We start from the raw sequence: 26,171 nt of genomic DNA on the forward strand, positions 1-26,171 counted from the left end.
AACCTGGAACGAATACTGACTGCGAGTATTAGGTCAGTTCTGTTAGCGATACTATGTCCTCCTTAGGCCAGGAAGATGGATCCTATTCGGCGCTTTCAATGATGCCCCGGCGTGGCGCGTGTGCTAGTGTACGAGCTATTTCGAACAAAAATAACCCTAATTTGGGTAAAGGTACCGCTTCCGAACCATTCGGCAGGACGATGTCCCCGCTGGGGCCCTGACCGATCGATCGGTCGAGTTGTCAAATTTCGCACCCTATCTTCATTTGCTAAGTCGCTGTCCTACCGTGTGTATGAATTTTAAAAAATTTTTAATATTACTTAATTGACAATTAGCTCGAGCAGGGATATAAGTCTATACGCGACTCTGCGTATGCAAGTTGACTGCATTCCACCGTTAAACGCCAATGTTTCGTTAGAGAACTCCTATTTCTTCCTATCCTATTTTTGACTCAGATACCATGGCATACACACATTCGCCCAAAGAACCCATAGCGATCATCGGTAGCGGATGTCGATTCCCAGGAGATTCGACTTCCCCCTCAAAGTTGTGGGATTTGCTGCACTCACCGCGAGACTTATCTAAGACGGTCCCATCAGAATCGCGTTTCAACGCCGATGGCTTTTACCACCCAAATGGCGAGCGTCATGGCGCCATAAATGTCACTAAGTCTTATTTCATCGAAGAGGACCCACGACTCTTTGACGCCGGATTCTTCAGCATTGCCCCCCGAGAGGCGGAGGCGATCGATCCCCAGCAGCGGCTCCTGCTGGAGACTGTCTATGAGGCCATGGAAAATGCAGGACTCACGATACATGGACTCAAAGGAAGCCAGACGTCCGCCTACGTAGGCGCTATGTCGGCTGATTATACAGATACCCAAACACGGGATGTTGAGAATATGTCTCAGTACATGATCACGGGAACGTCGCGCGCACTGCTCTCTAATCGTTTATCGTACTTCTTCGATTGGCATGGTCCCTCCATATCGGTAGACACAGCGTGTTCTTCAAGCTTAGCGGCTGTCCATCTTGGTGTTCAAAGTCTACGGAATGGAGAGTGTACGATTTCGTGCGTCGCGGGCTCCAATTTGATTTTAGGGCCCGATGCGTATCTTGCGGCCACAAGTCTTCACTTACTCTCGCCGACAGGCAAGTCTCAAATGTGGGACACGGCCGCAGATGGATATGCCCGAGGCGAAGGCATTTGTGCTTTCTTTATGAAGACACTGTCTCAAGCTCTTAAGGACGGGGACAGGATTGATGCAATAATCCGAGAAACATGTGTAAACTCGGACGGTCGTACGAAAGGAATCGCGCTGCCTAGTGCCGAGGCGCAGGCAGCGTTGATCAGCACAGCTTATAAGAATGCAGGGTTGGATGTTTTGAAAGTCGAAGATCGGCCTCAATATGTTGAAGCACATGGTGGGTTTCATCACTTTAACAGTCGAGTTTGATCCACGAGATCTTACTGTAATGCAATACTATGGCTAACTAGTTGTGCAATGCAGGTACTGGAACACAAGCTGGAGACCCTAGGGAGGCGTCTGCCCTCAGCCAAACATTTTTTCCACCTGGCTACGAGCATGACGATTGGCCCTCTCTTGTCGTAGGCTCAGTCAAGACAATAATTGGCCACACAGAAGGAAGTATGTATTTGAATCCTATTATTACATACGCCTGAGGCTGACTTTAGGCACCACAGCTGCTGGTATCGCGGGAATGTTGAAGGTATTACTGGCTATGCGACACAAGACCATTCCGCCCAACCAACATCTTCATACTCTCAACCCGAGCGTAAGGCCTTTCTATAAGAAGCTTCAAATACCCATAAGTCCTCAAGAGTGGCCCTCAGTCCCTCCAAATCAGCCGCTTCGGGCGAGTGTCAATGGCTTCGGCTCAGGCGGTACCAACTGCCACGCAATTATGGAAAGTTACGTTCCCGAAATCCATGATCATGGACCATGGGGAACGCCGGAAGCACCACGCGAGTTCCGGGCTTCTGCTTTAACAGATGTTGATTTCACTCCAACCCCCCTTGTTTTCTCGGCTAGCTCCGAATCAGCACTAGTCGCAATGCTAGAAAAATACGCACACTATCTGGAGAATACTGATGTGTCTATTCAACGCCTGGCGATGACTCTCAACTCGCGCCGTTCAACCCTTCCGGTTCGAATAGCTTTCCCCGGGACATCGAAAGCAGGCCTACTCGAGGCAATAAAGAAACAACTCTCGAAAGTCCGTGAGAGCCCTGGTACGGAAATCGGTACTCGTCCGCCTGTTATCGAATTCGATGAGAACAGACGCCCTCGGATTTTTGGCATATTTACGGGACAGGGAGCGCAGTGGCCGGGTATGGGGCAAACTCTAATGGAAAAGTGTGCACTGTTCAGAGAGACCATGGAGATCATGGAGCAGGCACTGGCACAGCTTCCCGATGGGCCGGAGTGGTCTCTCAAGAGAGAATTAATGGCACCGCCCGCAGTGTCTCGACTGAGTGAAGCTGAACTTTCCCTGCCTATATGTGCAGCCGTTCAGGTGGGTCTTGTTCGTTTACTATCTGAAGCAGGCATCACTTTCCACACCGTGGTCGGTCACTCAGGTGGCGAAATTCCTGCTGCGTATGCTGCCGGTAAAATCTCTGCAACGGACGCAGTGAAGATCGCCTATTACCGCGGTATTGTTTGCAAGCTCGCCATTGGTCCAGATGGTAAGAGGGGGGCGATGATTGCTGTCGGGTTTAGTTATGAGGAGGGGCTTAGTTTCTGTTCATCCGCTAAGATGAAAGGCCGTCTAACAGTAGCTGCCAGTAACTCACCCAAAAGTGTAACGCTTTCTGGCAATGAAGACGCTGTTCTTGCAGCCAAGGAAATGCTTGACAATGAAGGCTTGTTCAATCGCGTGCTAAAGGTAGACACAGCCTACCATTCATCACATATGTTACCTTGTGCGGAGCCCTATACTACTCAACTCGAAAGTTGCGATATTCGGGTAGGTAACGGCAACGGAATCACTGCATGGGTATCGAGCGTATATGAAGACAGCAGAACAATTACTTCTGACCAGGATACCGATATGCAGGCAGCATACTGGACAGACAATCTGATTGGAAGAGTACTGTTCTCACAAGCACTTGAGCAGGCTTTGGATGATGGCAGAGGAGCCCTGGATCTTATCCTGGAAGTCGGACCGCACCCAGCCTTGAGAGGGCCGACACTTGAGACTATGAGGACCAAGCTTGGCTACGAAGTCCCTTATGCTGGTGTTTTAGACCGAAAGGCGGATGACATTACGGCATTCAGTAACGCTCTCGGTCTTGTTTGGACACACCTTGGACCTACTTGTGTCAACTTTGCCGACTATTCATCCACGTTTGAAAAAAGCAATAGTCACATAGACATGACCCCTTTGCCGGATCTACCAACTTATCCGTGGGATCATAAGCAGATCATGTACCGGGAGTCCAGACTCAATAAAAAGGTCAGATCCAGAGTGGACCGGGTTCATGAGCTGCTTGGCAGCAGAACTCCAGATGACACAGACTATGAGCCGAGGTGGAGGAATTTTTTTAAGCTAGACGAGATACCTTGGTTACGGGACCATTGTATACAAAGCCAGATCATCGTTCCTGCGGCTACATATTGCGTTATGGCCCTGGAAGCCGCCAGGGCTCTTGGCAGAGGAAAGAATGTAGAAAGTATAGAGCTGTCGAACATCACGATCCTGCGGCCAATCGTCTTGAATGAGTCGTCTGAAGGAACTGAGACGTTGCTATCTGTGCGCAGTGATCTTGACTCTATTAAGGGCAAAAGCGACCTTATCCGGGCAGAGTTCAGTCTCAGCGCGGGTACAGTGGAGGATGGACAGATGAGGACTGCTGCTACAGGAGAAATACGTATATCCATTGCAAGCGAACAGCCTGACTCCTCTGCCTTGTTTCCTTCCAGACCGCGTAAGCCGCAGTCTGATCTGTTGCCGGTCAATATCAACCAGTTCTATGAATCACTAAGCAAGATTGGGCTGGGTTACACCGGACCCTTCAGGGCTATAACCTCTGTGGAGAGGAGGATGGATATGGCATCTGCCGTCGTCGCGATAGATGAACAAGTGGGAAAGTCAATTCCAGTTCACCCGACTTGGCTTGACGCCTGCTTCCAGACGTTTCTCGCTGCATTTGCCGCTCCTCGAGATGGCTCGTTATGGACAGCATTCATGCCCACAACAATCGGCCGCATGACATTTGCTCCGATCTCAAGCATCGCTCCTGATGAGCCAGCCTCGGTGACCGTCGACGCACATATTACCGAGTTAACACCAGGGTTCCAAGCAACATTGCCGACGATTAACGGTGATATGAGTATCTACAACTCCAAAACAGGTAAATTGGAAGTGAGCATAGAAGAATTCACCATGAGTTCCTTCCTTCCTGCTACGGAGAAGGACGACAGGCTATTCTACTTGAAAACGGTGTGGCAACGAGACATCCTCTCCGGAGCTGCCTTCGAAACAGAGCAAGTTACCTCTCCACATGAGCTGAAGGTTATTGATGCCTGTGAAAAGGTAATTCACTACTACCTGTCGAGGCTTAGGGCGGACAAATCATTCCACGAAAAAGTCGAGAAAAGCCCAGGCTTACTTGCTTTGATTGAGAAAACGGCTACTTGTGCATACGAACTAACTCGATCTGAGCTGCATTCTATCCTGGAGGAGTTTGGAGAGCACATAGACATGGTGTTAGTCAAAACAATAGGCGAGCAACTTTTGAATAACTCATCGGCACTCGTCCCGGCCGGCGCGCAAGCACCAACTTCGTTGAGCGAGCTTGTGTCCCGATGGCACAACGAAGGGCTAGGATTTGCGCAAGTTCACAAGCATATGTTGAGCGCAGTCAAACAAATATCCCACCAGTATTCGACATTGAGAATTCTCCAAGTTGGACCATCTTCAGCCAACCTTGTACGTTCTGTATGCCAAGAACTTGAGCATGCCTTAGATTCATACACTATTGTGGATGGATCAGCGAAGGCTATCGAAGAGATCAAGGCGCACTTAATTTCGGATCAATTGAGAGTCGACTTCAGACTTCTCGACGTTGAAAACGGGGACGAAAACGTGGATGATATTGTTGCGGCCGGCTCTTTCGACGTGGTTATTGCTCACAAGGCTTTCAAGAACCAGGAAGCCGCGTTGAAGACGATCCGAAGTCTGGTAAAGCCAGGGGGCTTTCTTTTGATGATGGCGGCGACTGGTGACCAACTTCGCTTTCCCTTCTTCTTATCATCAGCTCCACCCCCAGTGCGCGATGACGGATGTACCCAGCCGAAATTAATAAACGCGACCCGCGAAGAAACACACAGTGTCCTTCAGAATGTTGGATTCTCCGGCGTTGATTCCATGGCACTTGACAACGTTCCCGAGAAGCACACATTCTCTGTTGTCGTGTCGCAGGCACTGGACGACCAAATCAGCTTTCTAAGAGCTCCACTTGCCTCGAAGTTACCCATTGCAATGAACGGAAAACTGCTCGTTTTGGGTGGTTCCTCCCCCAAAATCTCCAATTTACTTAGGGTTATTGAGACTAAGCTGTCTCACTCCTGGCATGGAGAGATTATTAATGTTGAATCTCTAGCTGACCTACAAAGCCAAGAAACCGAAGGGATTGAAACTGTCCTTAGTCTGACTGAACTCGATCACCCAGTGCTCGAGGGGCTTAGCGCTACTACATTTAGAAGCCTACAGCTGCTTTTCGAGAGGTCTAGGACAGTCCTCTGGGTCACTCAAGGGGCAAGATCTGTAGCCCCCTACCAGAGTGGAACGATCGGTCTTGGGCGAACGTTCCAAGCCGAAAACCCACAAAAGCTTCTACAGTTCCTCGATTTGGATACACTCGACGGTGGCGAGATAGTTATTGCAGAGAGCCTCCTGCGACTTATTGGAGGCCCAGCCATTAGAGACGACGGTCCAAAAAAGTCGCATCTGTGGAACATTGAGCCGGAACTTGCGGTCGAGAATGGCAACCTACTTATTCCAAGGCTTCTTCCCGACAGGAAGCGCAATAATCGCCTCAACTCTCTTAAACGAAAGGTGGAGACCCAAACTCTTGTTAGGACACAGCCTGTAACTATCATTCGTTCTCTGCACAATGCGGGTGAAGTTGTGTACTCAGCTGAGGAGGCACTTCATCGTTCAAACCTCGCTGTGGTTTCCATGGGCTCGGACCAGATCACACTGAGAGTGGAGTATTGCTCCATCGATCCCGCCATGCCCAACTACCACGAGAAAGAGCTGTTCTGCTGCATTGGTCGCACGCAAGAAGGAATGCGACTCTTAGCACTGTCAGATTGCAACTCGTCCGTCATCACAGTGCCACGCGAGTGGACTATTCGACTTGGTGACGAAACACTGCAGGATACAACAACTCTCCCTCTGTTTATCCGCGTGCTAGATGAGGTTAGGTCCCGAGTCATCGAGAAGTCCATGCCCTCTGGATACACCACTCTGCTTTACGGATCTGATGCACATCTTGCTGCCACTCTCAATAGGCGTGAGAACGTGTCGGATAAGGATTTCGCGTTCATCAGCTACCAGGCACAGTCGACTCGTGGAGGCCTTCCTAGTAATTGCATAGAGATTGGACAGCACACGTCAAGGAAGGAGTTAAAATCAATTATACCCTCTAAAACGAGATTACTCATTATCTTGGGCCATGGAGGTGATGCACGCAAACTTTTAGCTATCCAACAGGCCCTTCCAACGACCGCCCCTGTTGTTTCTTTCGACGATCTCGACACTGATGGTCTCGTACCAAATGAAGTACTATTTGAAGCCTTGAATTCCGTGAGGAGTCTTCCTTTGTCACTGCAGACAATAATGGACAGTACCACTGTAGTCAAGGCCTCTGCTTTAGTTAACGAAGGGGTTAAGAGACATACAAATGCCGCAGTCGTTGACTGGACAGGCGATCAGATGATCACGCTAACCCACAGGCCCGTGGACCCTCGCCACCTATTTTCCCCAAATAAGACCTATCTTCTAATGGGCCTTAGTGGGCAAATTGGTCAGTCTATGTGCCGTTGGATGGTCTGCAACGGTGCGCGGCATATTGTGGTTACGAGTCGGTACGTACTTTTGTTTAGGACCACAGTTGAATCTAGCTTTACTAATAGTTACAGGAACCCCGACAAGGAGGCACTTTGGAAGGATGAGTTACAACGACAAGGAGCCAGCATTGCAATAGAGGCAGCAGATGTTACTAAAAAACAAGACCTTGCGGAGCTCCGCACTCGCATTCTCGGCACTATGCCACCCATTGGTGGCGTGGCTAACGGTGCAATGCTGTTGGCAGATAAACTCTTTGCTGATATGCCTTATGACAGCTTTCAGAAAGTACTAAAACCCAAAGTCGATGGCTCGAAAAATTTGGATGAGGTTTTCTCCGATGACGACCTTGACTTCTTCATTCTGTTCTCCTCGATTTCTGCGGTAACTGGGCAGCGAAGCCAAGCGAACTACGCTGCTGCGAATAACGTAAGTTAAACAAGCATTTGAGCTAATTAGCTCTATGGTTGGCTGATTTCCTTTAGTTTATGGTTGGGTTGGCTTCGCAAAGGCGAGCCCGCAATCTCCCTGCGTCAGTGATCGACATCGGCATGGTAATCGGCATCGGTGTTATTCAAAGGACAGATGGCGATGAGGGCATGGGCGCGATGGAGACTGCCCTGCGAAAGCTGGATTACATGCCCGTTTCAGAACGCGACCTCCATCACCTTCTAGCTGAAGCAATAGTCGTCGGTAGAAGCGACGAGTCTCCAGAAGTCGTGACGGGACTAGAGACTTACAATACCGGTTCAGGGAATAGCCCATTCTGGCATAAGAATCTGCGATTCTCACATCTCATAACAGATATTGGTTCCTCCGAAGCACGCCAGGGTTCTGCAAACAGTATTCAAAAAACTTGGAAGGAGAAGCTCGCGGATGCCAGTGGACCAGATGATGCCCTTCAGATTATGGAAGGAGCTCTCTTGACGTACCTGTCATCCTCGCTTAAGGTGAGCAGTGTTTCCGGCGCGGAAAAGTATTTCTTGTGGCTGACAAAGATAAAATAGTTGTCTATCGAGAATATCTATACAGATGTTCCGATCATTGATCTCGGTATTGACTCTTTAGTTGCAGTGGAGATTCGGAACTGGATATTCTCAGAGGCCGGTTACGATATCCCGATATTGAAGATTCTCGGAGGATCTTCCGTCAAGCAGATATGCAGTGATGTGGTCTCATCTCTGTCCTTCGAAGGAAAACAGACCAAAGCTGCAGAACCTAAAGCTCAAGCTGCTCCGATTCTGAGCTCTCGCGACTGGAATACCCCATCCCCGGAGACGAATTCGCTGGAAGTATCATCTGACAGTTCGCCACCAGATGATACTTCAAGCTCATCTATATCTTCGGAATCATCCACTCAGCTAGACTCTGTTGGAGGTGGTCAACCTGCCTCGCCTTCAGGCCCCGTGGTTGCTCTGGACGTCGTAAACAAGAAGTCCCCTCGTCCAGTGCCCCTCCGTACAGAGTCATTGTCATTGGGCCAATCACGACTATACTTCTTGTCTCAGTACTTGGACGATGATACTGTCTTAAACTGCACCATATCTTATGCACTTTTAGGAAGGGTTGATATGTCCAAGTTGGAAAAGTCCTTAGAGGCCGTGACTCAATATCACGAAACCCTGCGCACCATATTCCTTACCAGCAAGCAAGACGGACAACCCATGCAGGGCATACTTGAGAAACCGACATTCAAACTGAAGGTGATTCCCGGTATCAGTGACACGGCAGATGCCAAGAGAGAATTCGAGCGGACTCATAAATATCACTACAACCTAGAGAAGGGAGATACCTTCATCGCTACCGTTTTGTCACACAGCGCTGATTCTCATACCATCATCTTTGGATACCACCACATAATCATGGACGGCGTCAGTTGGCAAATATTCCAACGAGACTTGGCCAAGTTCTACAACGACCCGACATTACTATCCTCTCCCAAATCCCTGCCAACCCAGTACATTGACTTCACTCTAAAGCAACAACGGGACATGTCCAACGGAGCATATGCGGAGAGACTCAAATTTTTTCAGGACGAGTTTCAGAAGCCGGTTGACCCACTGCCGCTCTTCCCGTTTGCTAAAGTCAGTACGCGCAAGTCCTTGACGAAGTACGCGGTTCGAGATGTTGTCACCCACGTTAGTGCAGATGTAGTGAGCGCACTGAAGAAGGCGAGCCAAGCTTCTCGGACTACCTCATTTCATTTCTTTCTTTCAGCTTTCCAAGTCCTCCTCCACCGCCTGCTGAATACTGAACAGATGTGTATTGGCATGGTAGATGCCAACCGTTCCGACCAGAGCTTCAGCAACACTGTAGGGTTTTTCCTGGAAACCATACCCATGCTGTTCCGAGTCGATAGCAAGCAGACGTTTAGCGATGTGCTTCAGACCACCCGAACCAAGGCCTATGCGTCACTCGCGCAGACCGGCGTCCCAACCGAGGAGATTCTACGAGCATGTAGCATCCCGGCGTCGACGACTGAGACGCCGCTCTTCCAGGTTGTCTTTAACTACCGTATGGCAGCAAGTCGGACATCTCCGATGCAGGGGGTGGATGTGAAGTTCCTGGAATACGCCGACGCGAAGAATCCTTTCGATCTTGTGGTGTCCGTTGATGAGCTAGACGACGGCACAGCGATGCTCACTTTCTCCCTACAGGATTACCTGTATGACCAGGAAGGAGCAAATTTGCTCGCGAACACATATACACACTTGCTCGCTGCGCTGTCCAAAGACACTTCCCGCCCGGTAGGTAGCGTCCCTGTGTTTGACACGATTTTGACACAGCAGGCTGTCGCTCTCGGTACTGGACCTCAGGTAGAGCTTGCCCCCCCTTCGGCTAGCACTCTCTCGAAGATTATCAATACTTGGGTAAACAGAGATCCCGAAGCTTTAGCCGTCAAGGATATCAACGGAAATACAAAAACCTATTCACAGCTTTCAGACCGGGCTAACGCTATTTCGACGGCGTTGCTGAGTACCGGAACAGCATCCATATCGCCCATTTGTGTGCTGCTTGACCCAGGAGTAGACACGATTGCCACAATCCTCGCGATTCTTTGCATTGCCGCAGCCTATGTACCTCTAGATATCCGCAGCACGGATGAAAGACTGCGCGATATCCTGGAAGAGTCTGGTTCGACAATCCTACTCTACCATGCGGCGACCGCAGAACGGGCCAGGGAGCTTTACAGACTTTCTGGACGCGCTCAGCGAATCAGACTTGTTACTCTCGATGAAGTACCACAGGAAACGACACAAAAGGTTGAAGATGTATCAACGTTAGACAGCCTTGCGATGATCTTGTATACTAGCGGTTCGACCGGCAAGCCGAAAGGAATCCCACTCACCAATGCCAACATTCGAGCTCCTATCCTCGGCGTTTCCGAGAGGGTTTCACTAGGCCAAGAAGTCGTGCTACAACAGAGCGGACAGGGATTCGACGCCGCTATCTATCAGATCTTCATCGCGCTTGCCAACGGCGGGATGTTGATCATGGGTGATAACTGCGGTCACCCGGCAGAATTGGCTGCTCTGATGACGCGCGAGGCCGTCACTTTGAGCGTGTTCATTGTCTCAGAGATGCAATCGATGTTGAAGTATGGTTATGAAGAACTCCGTACATGCTCTTCATGGCGTCTTGCAATGGTCGCAGGGGAGGCGTTCACGACAAATCTCCTAGACCAGTTCCACAGGCTCAACAGGCATGACTTGAGGATCATCAACGCGTACGGTCCCACTGAAGCATCTATATGCTCTTCCATGCATGAAGTATCGCTCAGTGATGTCAACTCAGCTGACTTCAGCATTCCGATCGGGAAGGCTATTGCTAATTACGGAACTTACATTGTTGACGAGGAGTGCAAGCCTGTTCCCATTGGATGGCCTGGCGAAATCGCGATCAGTGGACCGGGTGTCGCGAGTGGATATGTTGGCCTGCCTCAACTTACCGAAAGCAAGTTTAAGCATCAGACCCCTTTCACTGGAGCTTCGGGCTGGGACAGGCTTTATCTCACAGGCGATAAGGGCCGAATGCTCTCCGACGGCTCCATTGTGATGTCCGGACGCGTGGATGGAGATGGCCAGGTGAAAATTAGAGGTATGCGCATCCAGCTGGACGACGTATCCCGAGCCCTCGTCCGAGCCTCGCGCGGCAGTCTCGTAGATGCAGCTGTTCTAGTCCGAGGTGATGATACAAGCAACCAGCAACTTGTCGCATACGTTGTGTTCTCTAGGACCTGTCAAGTTCACGACAAACAAGCTTATTTTCGCCAACTCAGCCAGGAGCTTCCGATTCCACTTTACATGCGCCCGGCGGTCATCATTCCCTTGGATATACTCCCACTAACAGAAAGGGGTAAGCTCGACAGCCGCAAATTGGCGGGTTTGCCTTTGCCGGAGGTTTCTCTCGACGAGGAGAACAACGACCAGCTCACAGAGCAAGAGGTGCGCTTGCGAGACGTTTGGAGAAGTGTCTTAGGTGAGATCTCCTCGTCTACACCTATTTATCGGAACTCCGACTTCTTCTCCGTTGGTGGCAATTCGCTGCTTTTGCTATCCCTTCAGGCTGAGATTCGTCGAATATTTGCGGTGGACATTTCCCTACCGGAGCTCTTCCAAACTAGTACTCTTGAGCTTCTTGCTGCGCAAATCACCGGCAATTCAAATCTTGCCCAGATCGACTGGGAGAAAGAAACAGAGCTGGATGATAAGGCTTTCGTATCACCGAATGGATATAAAACCCCTCCTCGCAATTCAGAGGGTATTTCCGTTCTCCTCACGGGAGCCACAGGCTTCTTGGGAACTGGTATTTTACGCCAGCTGGTTCAGCTTCCCCAGGTTGCCCGTGTCCACTGCGCAGCAATCCGCGTCAATGCCCAGGGCGAGCCTCGACAACTGAGCGTGGATTCGCCAAAGATCGTGCAACACTCCGGTGATCTCGCGCTACGCAATCTAGGCATGAGCCAAGCGCAAGTAGATGAGCTGTTCAACGATGTCAGCGTCATTATTCATAACGGGGCCGAAGTGTCGCACATGAAGAACTACCGCAGCTTACGAGCTACCAATGTCCTGTCTACGATTGAACTAGCCCGCCTGGCTGTGTGCAGCAAAATCCCGATTCATTACATCTCTACGGCCGGTGTTGCGCGCCTCAGCGGCGCAGAAGTGCAGTCCGCGTCGTCTTTGGCAGCGTTCCTCCCACCGGTCGACGGCTCAGAGGGTTACGTAGCGTCCAAGTGGGCAAGTGAGGTGATTCTCGAGAAAGTTCACAGGCGCTTCCAAGCGCAAGTTTGGATCCATCGGCCTAGCAGCATCACTGGTGACAATGTGCCGGCTCTGGACATTGTGCACAGCGTGCTGAGGTACTCTAGGTTGATGAAAGCCGTCCCTGACTTGGCTGGATCCACGGGATCATTTGATTTCATTTATATCGATACTATATCGAAGGAGATTGCGAACTGCACTGTAACAAGCGCAGATGGAAAGAAAACAGGATCCAGCAACACCTTAAACTACGTACACCAGAGCGGCGAGGTCATTGTTCCGGTGGATCAACTCAAGCAGCACTTGGAAGGTTCGGCAGTTGGGTCGTTCAGAGTCTTGCCGTTGCATGAGTGGGTTACTGGCGCAATGGAAAACGGTTTGGATGAGGTTTTGGGCTCGTTTTTAGTAGCCTCCAAAGGCGTGATCAGAGCCCCATTGCTGCAGAAGAGCCCTGGGACTAATTAATATAGTAGTATATGTTAGAGATATAGCATTAAATTGATCGTCTTTGTTTTGTTTCTTATTCTCTTATGTGTATAAATATAAAAGGCGTTTCGCGCTTGCTCCAGTTGTTCGGCTTGCAATAATCTACGTAAACCTAAACATTCTAATACTGCAAAGCTTTACTTTTTTATGAGAAAAGTATTCACAAATCATAATCCTAGGAACTGTAAATTTATTGAAAATAGCGGATTTAATCGAAATGGTAGTGAAAATGGCCTAACATAGTAGATTCAGTAGATTTGGGAGAAACAATAAATCCAGTGGACACAGATTTAGTAGATTTAGAAGACAAATCAAAATCATGGGATGAGAAAACGGGCCCTCAATAGGGGGGAAGTAGAATTTAGACTGGGTGTATATTGCAGTTAAACAAGAATTTTAGCCCATATTTTGTTTCAATTTCCCGCACGATTCAATAGCCATAGCATGCTTGAATTGTATACACTGAGATTTCCTCCGATACTCTGGCCACATCCATAACACATTTATTGAAATACGTGCGTTATAGACGCCCTTATTCCGTCAGTTGGATTTTTTGGCACCCCAAACACTTTATCCCGAACTGGCTCAACATTTGCAGAACTGGTTTCATACAGCTCCATATCAAAACGGCGCACAACTTTGGCTATCGTCAAATATAGAATTGCAAAGGCCAGGCTGCATGAATAAATATGGGTCACCGTTCTGCTTTTGGAGTTGGGGAAATAGATCGAGAGAGGGACGAGAAAGAAACTCACTTTTGCCCTACGCACTGTCTACTACCTCTTGAAAATGCCACTATTTTATTCTCTAAATGGCCCCCTCTATTGTCAGATTCGATCCAGCGCTCGGGATCAAATTGATGCGGATTTGGGAAGATATTCTCGTCCCTATGTACGAAGTATCCGTACTCACTCACAGGAGTCTATATTTGCCAGCAATTGCTTGCCATTAGCACATATCCGAACACTGTAGCGTGAGTACTTACACCTGGTGGGATAACCCAACCTTGGTATTTCAGTGCTTCATTCGGCGCAACACGTGGAAGTCGACTCATTGGGCCGTTGGCAAGCCGAATACCCTCGTAGACTACTGCTCTCTGTAGCTCGTTATTTAATAGGCTCTCCTATTAAACTCATTCCTGGGATACAAACCAAATAAGGAATCTTTTCTAATGAGGTCCATGAAACAAAACTGTTCAGTTCCGGCATGATTTGTTTCATCTCGTAATGCAGCTTTGACAATAGTCGTTTGTTGTCAAGTAAGTGAAACAAAATCACATTCAGTGGTTGTGCAGTTGTTTCAGTCCCTGCGGCAAGTATTAGGAACGCTTCATTCTCTAACCGGCTGATTGTTCGCTCCTGCTTTTCCAGGCGTGGGTCATTCAGCGCATCGAATATTGTCTGATCCTCGCGATGTCCACGCCCAGAATTTCTTAGTGTTTCAATTGATTGTCGGCGAAGAGTATTGCGAAATTCCAAAACTTGTGCAGCTCCCGGGTGATACCAGCGGACAACACGTTGAGGAATATTTCGAAGCATGAAAGGTATAAACGGAAAAAACTTGGCTATGTGTCCAATGCCCAACAAGTTTATAATTGCTTCCCTGACGTCGTTTCGGAATACTTCATGGTCAAGGTAGTCATAGCTGTAGCCATAAGTATAATGTGAAGTAATATCACCCGCCAGAGCCGAGAAGGCCGAGTCCAATCGAACTACTGTGCCATCTTCGTGAAACTTTTCAAAACGTTTGAGGAGCTTTTCAATCTTCTTATTAATAAGGGACTCAAGTCGCATGACCGATTGCTTGGAGAAATAGCTTGTCAGCACCCGTCGACGTGAACGGTGGAGATCATGTTCAACTGTTGCCGCTGAAGATTGAGGAAGCCCAAGCATCCGTATGGAGGGAAGGTATCTATTTCTCGGCCTAGTGGCCCCTGCATATATCTCGTCGTAAAAATTCGGATCCTTCACATGCAGCTCGTGAGGTGTAATGCGCACAATTGGACCTAAATTGACCTTAGCATACATGAAATGACATGAAAACTATCTGGGCCCCTCGCTTAACCATTATAAGGAGTACAACTAAGCAGATGGCCATGTTTATAAGAACCAGAGGGCACCACCCACCGTATTTCTCGTGCATTCGCTGGACTTCCCAAATAAATGTACCGTCATTGATAACATCAAAATAAAATTCATATAAACTAGTAACGGCAGCTAACTTAGGGCCTGGAAAACCACTTATCGCATGGAAGTAGAGACGATAGATGACTACTGCTGTAGCGTAGAACAAAAGACCTGAGAATAGAACGATCATGTCGGGAACTAGAGTTTTGGAGGAAAGATTTCTCGAACTAAGAACGATACAGTAATGAGGTAGAAAATGGAAGGACAATTCCCTTAATATATTAGTGAGTCTTGTACGTCCTATGGCGGTACAATTAAGGTTAGTAATTCACACTTTACCTGATCCTGAACACTTGTTTCATCACATTGCGACATCAGTAATGACGGCCAATTGCACACTGTGGCCGGGGGCGCAAAGACCTCTAACCTATCCATGTAACAGGAACCTACAGGTGATAAGGAGGGAGTCTGTTCTGTGATTTGTCTATCGTATTTTGCTGCTGTTGGAAGTTAAGTTCACGCACGTTGGAAGACAAAGTTCATTATTTGTCAGAGCTACGTCATTTTAAATCCTCAAAGCCACTTCTGTTGATCTGCAGTATTCTTACAGTGGTAGTGGTGGAGAATATCGTAATAGTGCGTCCCACCTGTGAGCAGCTTAATGGCCTTGTGATGGATCTACTTGGTTGGGTAGGTCAAGGTAATATATAGAACGCCCATAGGTAAGATAACAATACAATTATGAGGTCATAACAATATCAACGCGTCATTAACATGATACTGTAGCTTGCGTTACCGTGTGCGCAGTTTATCGTTAAGGATTCAGGACCCGGACATGGCCGATTCTCAGCCTATCCTTTACAGGCCTCATATATACTATGAAGTCATATTGGCAGTATGTGCTGCTAAACTGAAGAATAGAATTGGGAGCAGGCGCCATAGGCATCCAAGTAACGTGTATCTAAAGAATATTTAATAATTACTGGGTTTCTGCCCTTCAACTAGGATAGAATAATAACTATGTTTACTGAAAGCGGCCCATCTTACACCGTTATTCTCTACCTCAAACGGCACTTGACCAGGTCGACTGAAATAATGGAGTACGAAAATTTCTCTCGTAAGGAGCTGGGAGAGATTTTATCAGACTTTCTCCAATCTATTGACTTCTACATGCCGCCTTTCAGCTATGATTTCTCGCTCGAGGAGCCTATTATGAGTTATTTCGACAGCCAACCGTGGCCGCCAGCAATTCGAAAAAAGGCAGTCGGAATGGCAAAATGGATGTCAACTGGTATCGGCATGTGCTATCCCTTCACTGATAGGGATTCCCAAATTAAATATGCAATCCATGGCATATATGTTCTCTTCATAGAAGGCGTTCTTGAAGAGCTTGGATCTGCATTAGACAACTTTGCTATGAATCTGCTATTGGGAAAATGCCAGGAATCTCCTGTGCTTCAGTCCTTTGCAGACTTTCTTGCATCAGGACAAACTTACTTGGGTTGCCTTGGAAATACGGTGAATATTAAAAGCGCCATCGAGTTCATCAACGGCTGTATACTGGAGAGGGATTTAGATGGGAAAATCACGCCGCCTACAGGCGCTGTAAACTTTCCCAAGTATCTCCGGGATAAAACAGGCTTCTCAGAACCATACGCCCATTTTTGCTTTCCCCAAAAAATATATCCGGAGTCCAAATATCTGCAGACCTACCTTCCTGTCGTGCCAGATATTACCGAGTATACATGCTATACAAATGATATACTCTCTTTTTATAAGGAGTCTATTGTGGGACATGAGCGCTTGAATTACATATCAAACTATGCTAATACACAGGGAGTGGGTTTGGCTGACGCTTTACGTGAGGTATGTGCGAATGTAACTCGCAATGTGCACAACGTTCGGTCTGTACTCGCCAATCATCCGGAGATGCTTAAGAATGTGGAGGAATATTTTCGTGGCTATGCAGCCTGGTATCTTAACCAAAAACGCTACAGACTTGATGATATTCAAATAAGAGGAGCAGACGATCAGAGGTACGAGTTGACTCCTACGCAGCCCGACGGCTTGAGCAGGGAATAGAGTATACCTGGAGGAAGCGGCATACTGAAAAGGGAGGGCCACTGTAGCAAGCAAGATTGGAAGCAGTAAACTCGCTAGAGCAGGGCTTGAAGGCGGAAATTTGTTGTAGCTTGCGTGAAGCCCACTGTGGAAAAATTATCATTATAGAGGCTTCCGCCTGATTCTTTAGAGGCTGACATAACCAAAGTTTGCTGTTAAATGTAGTCCCTTTTATATTATGGTTTATCGAGCAAAGCATTGAAGCTTCTTAAGGTTATAATTTATTCTTAAGAGCGCCAGCTTTACATGCATAGTAACTTAGAGCAACATGCTATAAATTTTAGATTTTTGGAGCTTATTTACTTATTAATGAAGATATTTTGTGCTTCACGGTAGAAAGGCGTGTCATAGTTATGGGCTTTCTGTTATGTGTGGGGTCGGTAACGTGCTGAATAGTTCGCAGTGGTACGAATGGGAATATCTATATGGGAGGGGAGATAGTACCACGTGTATTGCAGAACTCATCGCTGGCCTTCAAGGGTTCAGGCCCGAGGGCGCGAATATAGTTAACGTTAAACACACCTCGCATCTGACTACATAAGCATCTTAGCTAAGGACATGGCTATCGTCCTTCCGAGCGCTCCTAACACTTTCGTGCATCTAAAGTAAATAATTGCCATAATGCGCTCAACATTTAACTATTGGCTGAACAATTGATCAGTACGACTAATGAAGGCTTAGCAAAATTGCCAATAATTGCGAATTGAATACGAATAAAGGCCTTGAAATTAAGTGAACACGAATAATGAATTGCAAAAATATTACGAATACGAATAGGCAAAATCCTTATTCGTGTGCATCCCTAGAACCGTCTAACATATTACAGATTTTCCAACAGATTATTATTGAAATAGGCATCTACATGGGGCATTGAAAACCCTCTTCTCACTGCTTGGGTGGTAGCGGGCACATGCCCTGGTTTCGCTGCTTCAAGTTTAGCAACAGCCCCAGGTTTATTCGGCGTAGGGCTTAATAAGGCAAGCGGTATTCAGGCAGGTATATGTAAAACTCCAGAGGCGATATTATACAGGCTTCTGCACCGACGAATAATAATTTATTCGGTGCAATTTAAACCACTTTGCCATTTCATGTACTTGTTTCGTCGTTTCATGGTATTTACTAACTTCGAAGTGGGGCCAAGACATGGGAATTGAGGATATGGCGTAGGTTTTCGGCCCAGGAAAATTGCACAATGGGTATAGGTAAAGATTGTAAAATAAGTGACTTAAGAAAGGCTGCAGCGACCTAAAACATCAAGTGCCCTTTTAGGATTCATGCATAATAGACAGTAAAACAAGTGAAATATGATATAGTACCATAAAGCTACTAAGAGCAGCCACACTCTTCGCACCCAAATAAGGTTTCTCGCGCAATGTTGAATACATCGTCAAAGCTTGCACAGAGTGTGGTCTTAATTGAACCCTTAGCTGTTTTCTATGAACAATTTAGTTCCGTCGGGATAGTACTTACGATATATTTGATTAAGGCAGTGTAATAGACGAAGCTGGTTTAGGAAAGAGTATGTATGGTTATTAGATTTATACACATTTCTAAGTTGCAGAGGGATGTTAACGGCCTTTAAACCTTTATTCTTCGTGACCATACTTGTTGTTACAGCACGGTAAATATAGGAGTGCGAGCATTAATACGGCTGCCTTAGGCACAGTGCATGGCTAAGGTTTGGTTACGACAGCAAAACTTTAATGTTGCGTTTAATTACGACAACAAAAGTATAATTAAGATATTGCTTTTGAGAAACTACATAACCCTTTCCATGATCATTTGCATATCACTTTAAAGATGGAAATGCCAAGCTTCCTGATATGTTAAAGCTCATGCCGTCTTCAGCGAACCGTGTACTCTACTAGCTTAAGTCGCTAAGGCTAAAATTTGCCTGAAAAAGGGGATTGGTACATCCATCTTTACACCTAATACTAGATTGCATTTCTTTCCAGATTTAGTAATATCTAAGATTGGGTTGAATTTGGCAGTCCAGATAAATTGCACCAACAACTGCAGGTCTTTTTAAGAGATAGTCATATTTCCTTTCGGTACTATTAGTTTTGTATTTATCGGGGATCTTTTGCTATCAAAGTACTATCGAATATCCTATTTAATATAATAAATTTGACACCAAACTCTATAAAGCAGTCACAAGCAATGTAAATCCGGTCCAACCCCCCAACTAAAAAAGGTGCGTCTGATAACCCGTAACGTTCACAACAAAGATAAGCACTTAACCTCACCGAAAACAGGTTGCTGAAAACGTAAAGAAACCATATTACCTTGCTCACAAAACTCAACACATCTGCGAACAAGCTCTAGGGTTTTATTAACCAAGTCACGAAATTTCAGTCCCGATGCAATTGAAGATTATCCCTCTAGAACTGGACCACCGCGTCAAACTCGTCGAATTTCTGAATTTTAATCTTTTCCTTTACCATCACCACCACCATCCATAAACATGCCTCCAAATGAAAAAAATATATCTCTAGTACTTAGGCATATTGCAAGTGGCGTTTATTCTTCAATTACTGCAGCCTCTAAGGCCTATAATATTCCTAAAACTGTTGGAAATCAGGATGCCTAAGGCACCTTCGTATATCCTAGTGCCGTAGCGATCTGATATATCACACGCAAGGGGCTAAAGGACACGTAGACATGAGGAAGCGTTTGTCTACGCTCTCTCTCCTAGATAGTTGAACACACTCACCATGCGATACTAGATCGCACCGATAGTTTTAATATACTATCCAGTCACCGCTATCCTAGCACCTCACGACATAGCTTCTTCCCCGAGATTCTCAACAAAAACTACGCTTCTTCGAAGACTTGCCGGACACAAAATTAAGCAGCAAAGTCACCACTATCAACAAAGGCTAAGCCCTATACAACAGGAATTTCTTGTTTAATAGATAATTAATCAGGATCAACAAGGATTCCTCCCTCGTTTACCGGTGTACACGAGATGTCCCACTAAATTCTGCACATGCTTGGAGATGAAACTCCTCCCGGGAAAGAATAGGCACCTAAATTTATTAAAGGAAATCTACAGGTTGCCTCTATGATTGGAAAATAAATAGATGCATCCGTGATTCAAAGTACACAGCCAGATCAAGTTAAAGCCTTTTATAACTTTTTTCCTACAACCAAAACCAATAACAACATCCAACCAGAGAATATATGGAATATGGACGAGCTTGGAGTCGGATTAGAAGTATATACAAACTCCCAGATAGTTGAAAAAGGCATACTTATGTGCAATCTCCCAGATCTAGGGAATAGGTTACTATAATTAAGACTATATCAGCATCCGGAGAAACAATTCGAGCTCTTATTATTTTTAAAGGCAAAGAACCCCAAACTTCATTCAGTCCAAGATATACCAGACTGACTTATTATAACCTCAAAAAATGGATGGACTTGTAATGATATTGCTTTAAAGTGGCTAAAGTCTTCCATTTTAACCTAAGACCAAGCCAGCAAGTAGATCTCATCGGATGCTTCTTTTAGATAGGTCTAAAAGTTATAATATTAACTTTCTTGGGGTATATTATAGATATAGTATTTATATAATATTTATACCTTCACACCCTTTTTATTTCCTTTAAGTATTAGATTTGAGTACATTCGCTTTAATAAAGACCCTTTATTGGCAAGAGATAGCTAGCCTATTCTATCTTAACGACGCTGGGCTAGTTAAGAAGTAGAGATTTATACAATGATAATATAAGGCACGTTTGGACTGTTTTACTCCTTCTCTGTTAAAGTCTCGATGGAAGCAACTAGTTTATATCCATGGAATCCATCTAAGTTCGTCAATCCTCCCAGCTTCGAATTCAATGCCAGAGGCGAATACAGGATATTCCCAAAACATCGAATCCAAAGCGGACTAAATTGGGTCCTAATCTTTTATATACAACTCCTCGCAGCCATCGGCAAATGTATAGCAATAGCGAGCCCCCAAGACAAAAACAAGGACTTTCTGAGAATATCCGACTACTTCTTCAAAAGGGGGAAAGTCAATTGATTAACTCCAGACAGATAAAGCAGAAAGAGATACAACTATTCACAAGTAAAAAGTAATAATTGAGCGTCTATCTAGCTTTAAAACTAGAAAGAAGATAGCTACAGACTCAAATGCTAAGTTTTCTAATATAGAAAACATCGAGAAGCACTTATGAATGTGGAAGAGAAGAAGCAGAGATATCAGGCCCAACATGGAGATCTGAGGCAGAAAAGTCTTCAGATAGTGTACTAGGAGGACCTCTGGAAGACCATCTATCTCCCTCTTTTCCTATACAAACCTGTCGCCCTGTGCAACTATAAAAGTGTATCTATAGAACACTCATTTCTAGATCAGCAATTAAGTCTATTTTCTATGCAGAATCTAACACTGTCATCTTCTCAATTCCTCCCTTAGCAGTTTCTCTTTCTAAGCAACATTAGCCTAGCATATATATATAATGGTTGGATTGGAGGAATATCGCCACCATGGTTGCAATTGGTTTTAATCTCGACACCAAAGAACTCGCATACCACTATAATAATGTTAGCGAGTATGAATACCAAGTAGGTCTATTTCTTGTCGAGAAGCTGGCAATATCGGCAGAAAAACGTGTTCTTGATGTTGGCTGCGGAACAGGGCGTCTTATATCTCATGTCGCGAATCGCGTAATGCCCTTGAGGACCGCCTCGGTATTGCACAGAACGAAGTTCAGCGAAATATCGAGAAGGCTCACCTAATTTATCTTTTGAAGTAGGGAGCTCTCAGGGCCTCTCACAGTTTGATTCTGACAGCTTCGATGTTGTGTATTCGAACACGGTAACCCATTGGTTACCAGACCAATGTAGACCCCTCATTGAAATTGAGCACGTGTTGAAGCCAGGAGGACTCATTGGTATTTTAACCGGATCTGGAGGTCGTCCCTGGCAGCATGAAGAGATCAAGACTCTCGTGCTGTCTAGGGAGATTTATCAAAAATATCCGGAAGCAAAGAAAGGCTTTGCAAAATACCCTTCAGAGAGTGTTCTCAAAATTCCTCGATAACGCTGGTTTATCGACACAACAATCATCTTAACCCCCGTCGCTGTGATAATCGAAGATTCAGAGTCTATGATTTATGATTGACTTGGTAGAGTCAGGTTCGTTTGGGAAGCATCTGAGACGCCTCCCTGAGACACCACGGACGGCTGCGCGTGGCGAAATAAGGCTGCAATTTGGAAAGCGTCTTTCGTCAGATGGAATTCGAATGGAATAAATGTAATTTACTGCTGTTGCTACTAAAACTGGTGCCGACGGTCTGGGAATCTCCTCGTCCCCACCAATCACCATGTACTATGCATGGAGTCCGTAGCGAACTGAATGGTGCGCTATGGTACGAATGGAAGTACCTATATGGGAGGGAAGAAGATCCCATATATTGCAGAGCTAATCGCTGACCTTCGAGAGCTCAGGTCAGAAGATGCGAAATATGTGTTCGCACCTGACTAAGCGTCTGTCAGATAAAACAGAATACCATTATTATATGCAAATTGGAACAGCGCTACTTTTTATGTTATAGTGATATATCTGACTGCATCTTAGCTAAGGATCTGGCTAAGCTAACAGTTATCGCGGTCCTAACACCATGGCACCTGGAACGGCACCATCCGCTCTTGGGAGCTCTACGTCCTCCTGAGAACATGATTCTTACTCCTGAAAGCGAGAAGAGCGTTCCTAAGAGTATATCTAGTGAAATTAATATACGGAGGTAGGCAGTGTGGGCGCTGTGAGAGAAGCGATAAAAGGACTCGAAGAACGCCACTTACTCCATATATATTTGTACACTACCTGGCAAGATCTTCGCACGAACCACCAGGTGCCCTGTTTTGAACTGTAAATAGCAGTTTATTTAATCACGTCGAACATCAAGTATATTTTACACAACTGGTGGCCGTAGGGTAGTGATAAGCATTAAGAGCAGCCTCTGAAAGTGAGTTTGGTGAATCTTCTTTTTGGAGGTTATGTATAGTTCGATTCCTATCACCGGTCCATTATTTACCACCACAATGATCACAATGGCAAGAAGCCCCTTGTACCTTATGGCAGAGGCGGGGAGGTAGAAAAATTACAGGCCTGAAGGTAAGGAGTAATTTGCCCATATAAAACATATCAATGTGTCGACATAAATTACCTGTTAATAGAAGTTGGCGATATAAATTACCTCTACTCGGAAGATTATGCGCTTTCCATGTTGATATTCAACATGTTCGGAATTGATCAGTGTGGCGATTGCTTGAGCCTTGCGTACTCTTGAAGAGAACTTCAACGGGAATAGCTCGGCTGAGCTCTGAGCGGTATGGGCCTGCGAGGCTACGCGCCGCCCCGCTAATCTCTTTTTTTTGTGATCCATTCATTACTCGTGCTACGACTAATTGCCTAATTGCCGTGACCAAGAATGCCTACCTGTTAGTGGACGAGCTTGAACTAGCCGCTGGATATAATCTTCGGACACAATCATTTTCTTCCTTGGTAGTTCTCGAACCGATTCGGTCTTGGCGATTATCCCAGATCTGTTCTTGATGACCCACACACATATGTTCCAAGTTTGGCATTCGGCCCGAACTTTTACGATGGTCTTCGGTAGGGTATAATGTGCCGAAGGCTTTTGTGTTTGTCCGCCGAAAGGTTCGGATCGGTTTTCCCATGACCGCAGGAAAATCGGTTGAAGAATTCGAGTGTTCAAACTATAATATTTACTAATTCGGAATATTGTGTGTTTTAATATATCTTCCTCCGAATCATGAATTCAGTATGTTTCAAACTATCGTAACGTATGTATGTATACGAAGCTAGTACCGAACCCAGGTCTAGTACGAGACTATCTCCGAGGCGGACGTCTTTGGAAGTATACCATCTAGATCTAAGGATAGTTTAGCCTTGACTGGGGTCTAGCCTCCAGTAACTAAGTTAAAGTTGAAGAAACATCATAGCGGATAAGTGCAGGAAAAACAATACCCAGTGTACACATGACTATGCTGTCGCAATTTTGGTGGCTCCCTTTTCTGGGTGTCGCACTTCACTTGGTCGTTGGGGTTGTCTTGAGACGTCGACGCATGAGAGGGGCTAAGCTTCCCCCGGGACCCAAGGGTACGCAAGTTTCTGCATTTGCAATACTCTGCTTTCGAATCATTAACTGACAATTCTTAAAAAAGGATGGCCTTTCGTTGGTAACGCATTTGAGCTGGCTTCATCCAACCAAAACAGCATCATTCATATCTTCCGCAGGTGGGCTCAGGAGTATGGCCCCATTGCCCAATTCAGTCTCATGGGGGCAAAGCAAGTGGTTTTGTCCAACGAGAAGATTGCGAATGAGCTATTCGTCAAGAGGGGAAATAAGTATTCGGATCGCGGAGCCCCCCATGCGGTGGAATACATATCGATGAACCAAAGTCCTGGTTTCAGGAACAAGGACGGTAAGCGCTTCACCCTACTCCCGGCAGGATATTCTAAACTTTGATCATCCGTGCTGATGACTGGTAGAGGGATGGCGTCGCCAGAGGAAATTATTGCACAGCGCAGTCTCCATGGCCTCAATTAATAAGTACCAAACCCTGATGGACGATGAAGCGAGTTTCACCCTTTACGCACTACTCCAATCGCCGTCATCATTTCATAGTGAGTTTCTGCGATACGCCTACTCTGTCCTCACTAGCTCGATGCTGGGGTTCTCAGTTCGCTCGGTTTCGGATCCATTTATCACCGACAATGAGGACTTCACTGCCGAAATAATGAACTCTTTTCGTCCAGATTGCTTCCCCAGTAATGTTTTCCCGTTCTTGAGGCATATGCCCCACTGGTTAGTCCCCAGCTTGAGAACCATGGAGAAGCTTAGAAGAGAGTACACGGGGAAAATGTGGTCGTTTAGGAGAAAGATCGAGAAAAGCATTGAAGATGGGTCAGCAATGGAGTCTATTTATAGGCACTATCTCTTGAATCGGGGTGATTATGCTGTTACGGACGAAGAGTCAGTTCATACCTTTCAAGCCATGATCGACGGTGGTACACGCTCTCCTCACAACAATTTGCTCACATTCCTGTTCTTGATGATGGAGTATCCTGAGTGGCAGAAGAAGCTTCAAAATGAGGTCGATCAGGTCGTTGGCAAGGATAGGATGCCAAGTTATAAAGATATTCCCAACCTGCCTACAGTCAGAGCAATAATGAAGGAGACAATCCGATACAGGAGCATCGTGGCGGAACTTGGAATAAGCCATTGCTTGGAAGAGGATGATTTTTACGATGGATACTTTTTCGAGAAAGGAACAGTGTTTCATGCAACATTTGCGTAAGTTTCATCATCTAGCATCGCTCGTCCCGATATTCCAGGCTGCTTATCATGCTAGATCTATCCTCATGGACAAGGAAATGTACCCAGATGGGGAGTTATTTAACCCTGCCCGTTGGCTTGAGCCCAGTTATCCGACATATAAGGAACCTCTATCTGTGTACCCCAACTGCCAGAGTTTCCCTGCATTTGGCTATGGCAGACGAGCGTGTCCGGGCGTCGATTTTGCGGAACGGAGTCTGGTCATCCTGATCGCTAAATTGGGATGGGGAGTAAATATCCGGTGGCCGCTCGACCAATATGGGAATGAAATTCGGGAGACACTCGAGTATGAACCAGTGCCGGCTCCGAGGCCGATGAAGTTTGGTTGTAATATCGAGGCCAGGGACCCAGAGCGGGTGCAGGTTGTCCAGAGGGCGGCCGAGATATTGAACGTAGTATAGTATTGATGTAGATAGTTGTGAACAATTTTACAGAGCAATGGTTTATCAGCTTGACTGATCGTGACCTAGGCACGGCAACTCTCGCAATCCCCTTCACGACGTTCATATCGACATAATCTATACAGAGAAGCCTTTAATATCTTCTGTGAACTCGCCTTCTACGACGACAATATCCCGCTATGCAAGGATGCGGCAAATGTGTGAGCTTGGTAGACTTGGCGGCGCGTTCGTTGTTCGTCTCCCAGCACTCTCCACGCTCCGTCATGGCGTCCGTACACTGGAGCAATTCGTATAGTCCTCAAAA

At 46.3% G+C, this 26,171-nt stretch overlaps 4 protein-coding genes across 4 annotated transcripts; 3 read left to right on the forward strand and 1 right to left on the reverse strand.

Moving 5' to 3' along the window:
- Nucleotides 1-98: 98 nt before the first annotated feature.
- Nucleotides 99-12,826, forward strand: nrps14 (PKS-NRPS hybrid synthetase psoA; the record flags this gene model as incomplete). The annotated part of the gene is made up of 7 exons (XM_033564780.1): nt 99-171; nt 600-1,424; nt 1,511-1,648; nt 1,705-7,117; nt 7,172-7,526; nt 7,583-8,047; nt 8,105-12,826. The coding sequence occupies 7 exons, from the start codon at nt 99-101 to the stop codon at nt 12,824-12,826; spliced, it is 11,991 nt and encodes a 3,996-aa protein (XP_033430537.1).
- Nucleotides 12,827-13,654: 828 nt separating this feature from the next.
- ATNIH1004_000055 (cytochrome P450) lies at nt 13,655-14,874 on the reverse strand (the record flags this gene model as incomplete). Its single annotated transcript, XM_033564781.1, has 4 exons — nt 13,655-13,668; nt 13,760-13,769; nt 13,833-13,943; nt 13,999-14,874. The coding sequence occupies 4 exons, from the start codon at nt 14,872-14,874 to the stop codon at nt 13,655-13,657; spliced, it is 1,011 nt and encodes a 336-aa protein (XP_033430538.1).
- Nucleotides 14,875-15,993: 1,119 nt separating this feature from the next.
- On the forward strand, nt 15,994-17,055 carry ATNIH1004_000056 (terpene cyclase; the record flags this gene model as incomplete). The annotated part of the gene is made up of 1 exon (XM_033564782.1): nt 15,994-17,055. One exon carries the CDS (start codon nt 15,994-15,996, stop codon nt 17,053-17,055), a length of 1,062 nt encoding a protein of 353 aa, XP_033430539.1.
- A 7,137-nt stretch (nt 17,056-24,192) lies between these two features.
- On the forward strand, nt 24,193-26,071 carry psoD (cytochrome P450 monooxygenase psoD; the record flags this gene model as incomplete). Its single annotated transcript, XM_033564783.1, has 5 exons — nt 24,193-24,226; nt 24,292-24,552; nt 24,620-25,424; nt 25,483-25,858; nt 25,937-26,071. The coding sequence occupies 5 exons, from the start codon at nt 24,193-24,195 to the stop codon at nt 26,069-26,071; spliced, it is 1,611 nt and encodes a 536-aa protein (XP_033430540.1).
- Between the last annotated feature and the right edge of the window lie 100 nt (nt 26,072-26,171).

The sequence above is a fragment of the Aspergillus tanneri genome (genome assembly GCF_003426965.1).
Source record: "Aspergillus tanneri strain NIH1004 chromosome Unknown AapTan_2_pilon_pilon_pilon, whole genome shotgun sequence".
In the NCBI taxonomy this organism is placed as follows: domain Eukaryota; kingdom Fungi; phylum Ascomycota; class Eurotiomycetes; order Eurotiales; family Aspergillaceae; genus Aspergillus; species Aspergillus tanneri.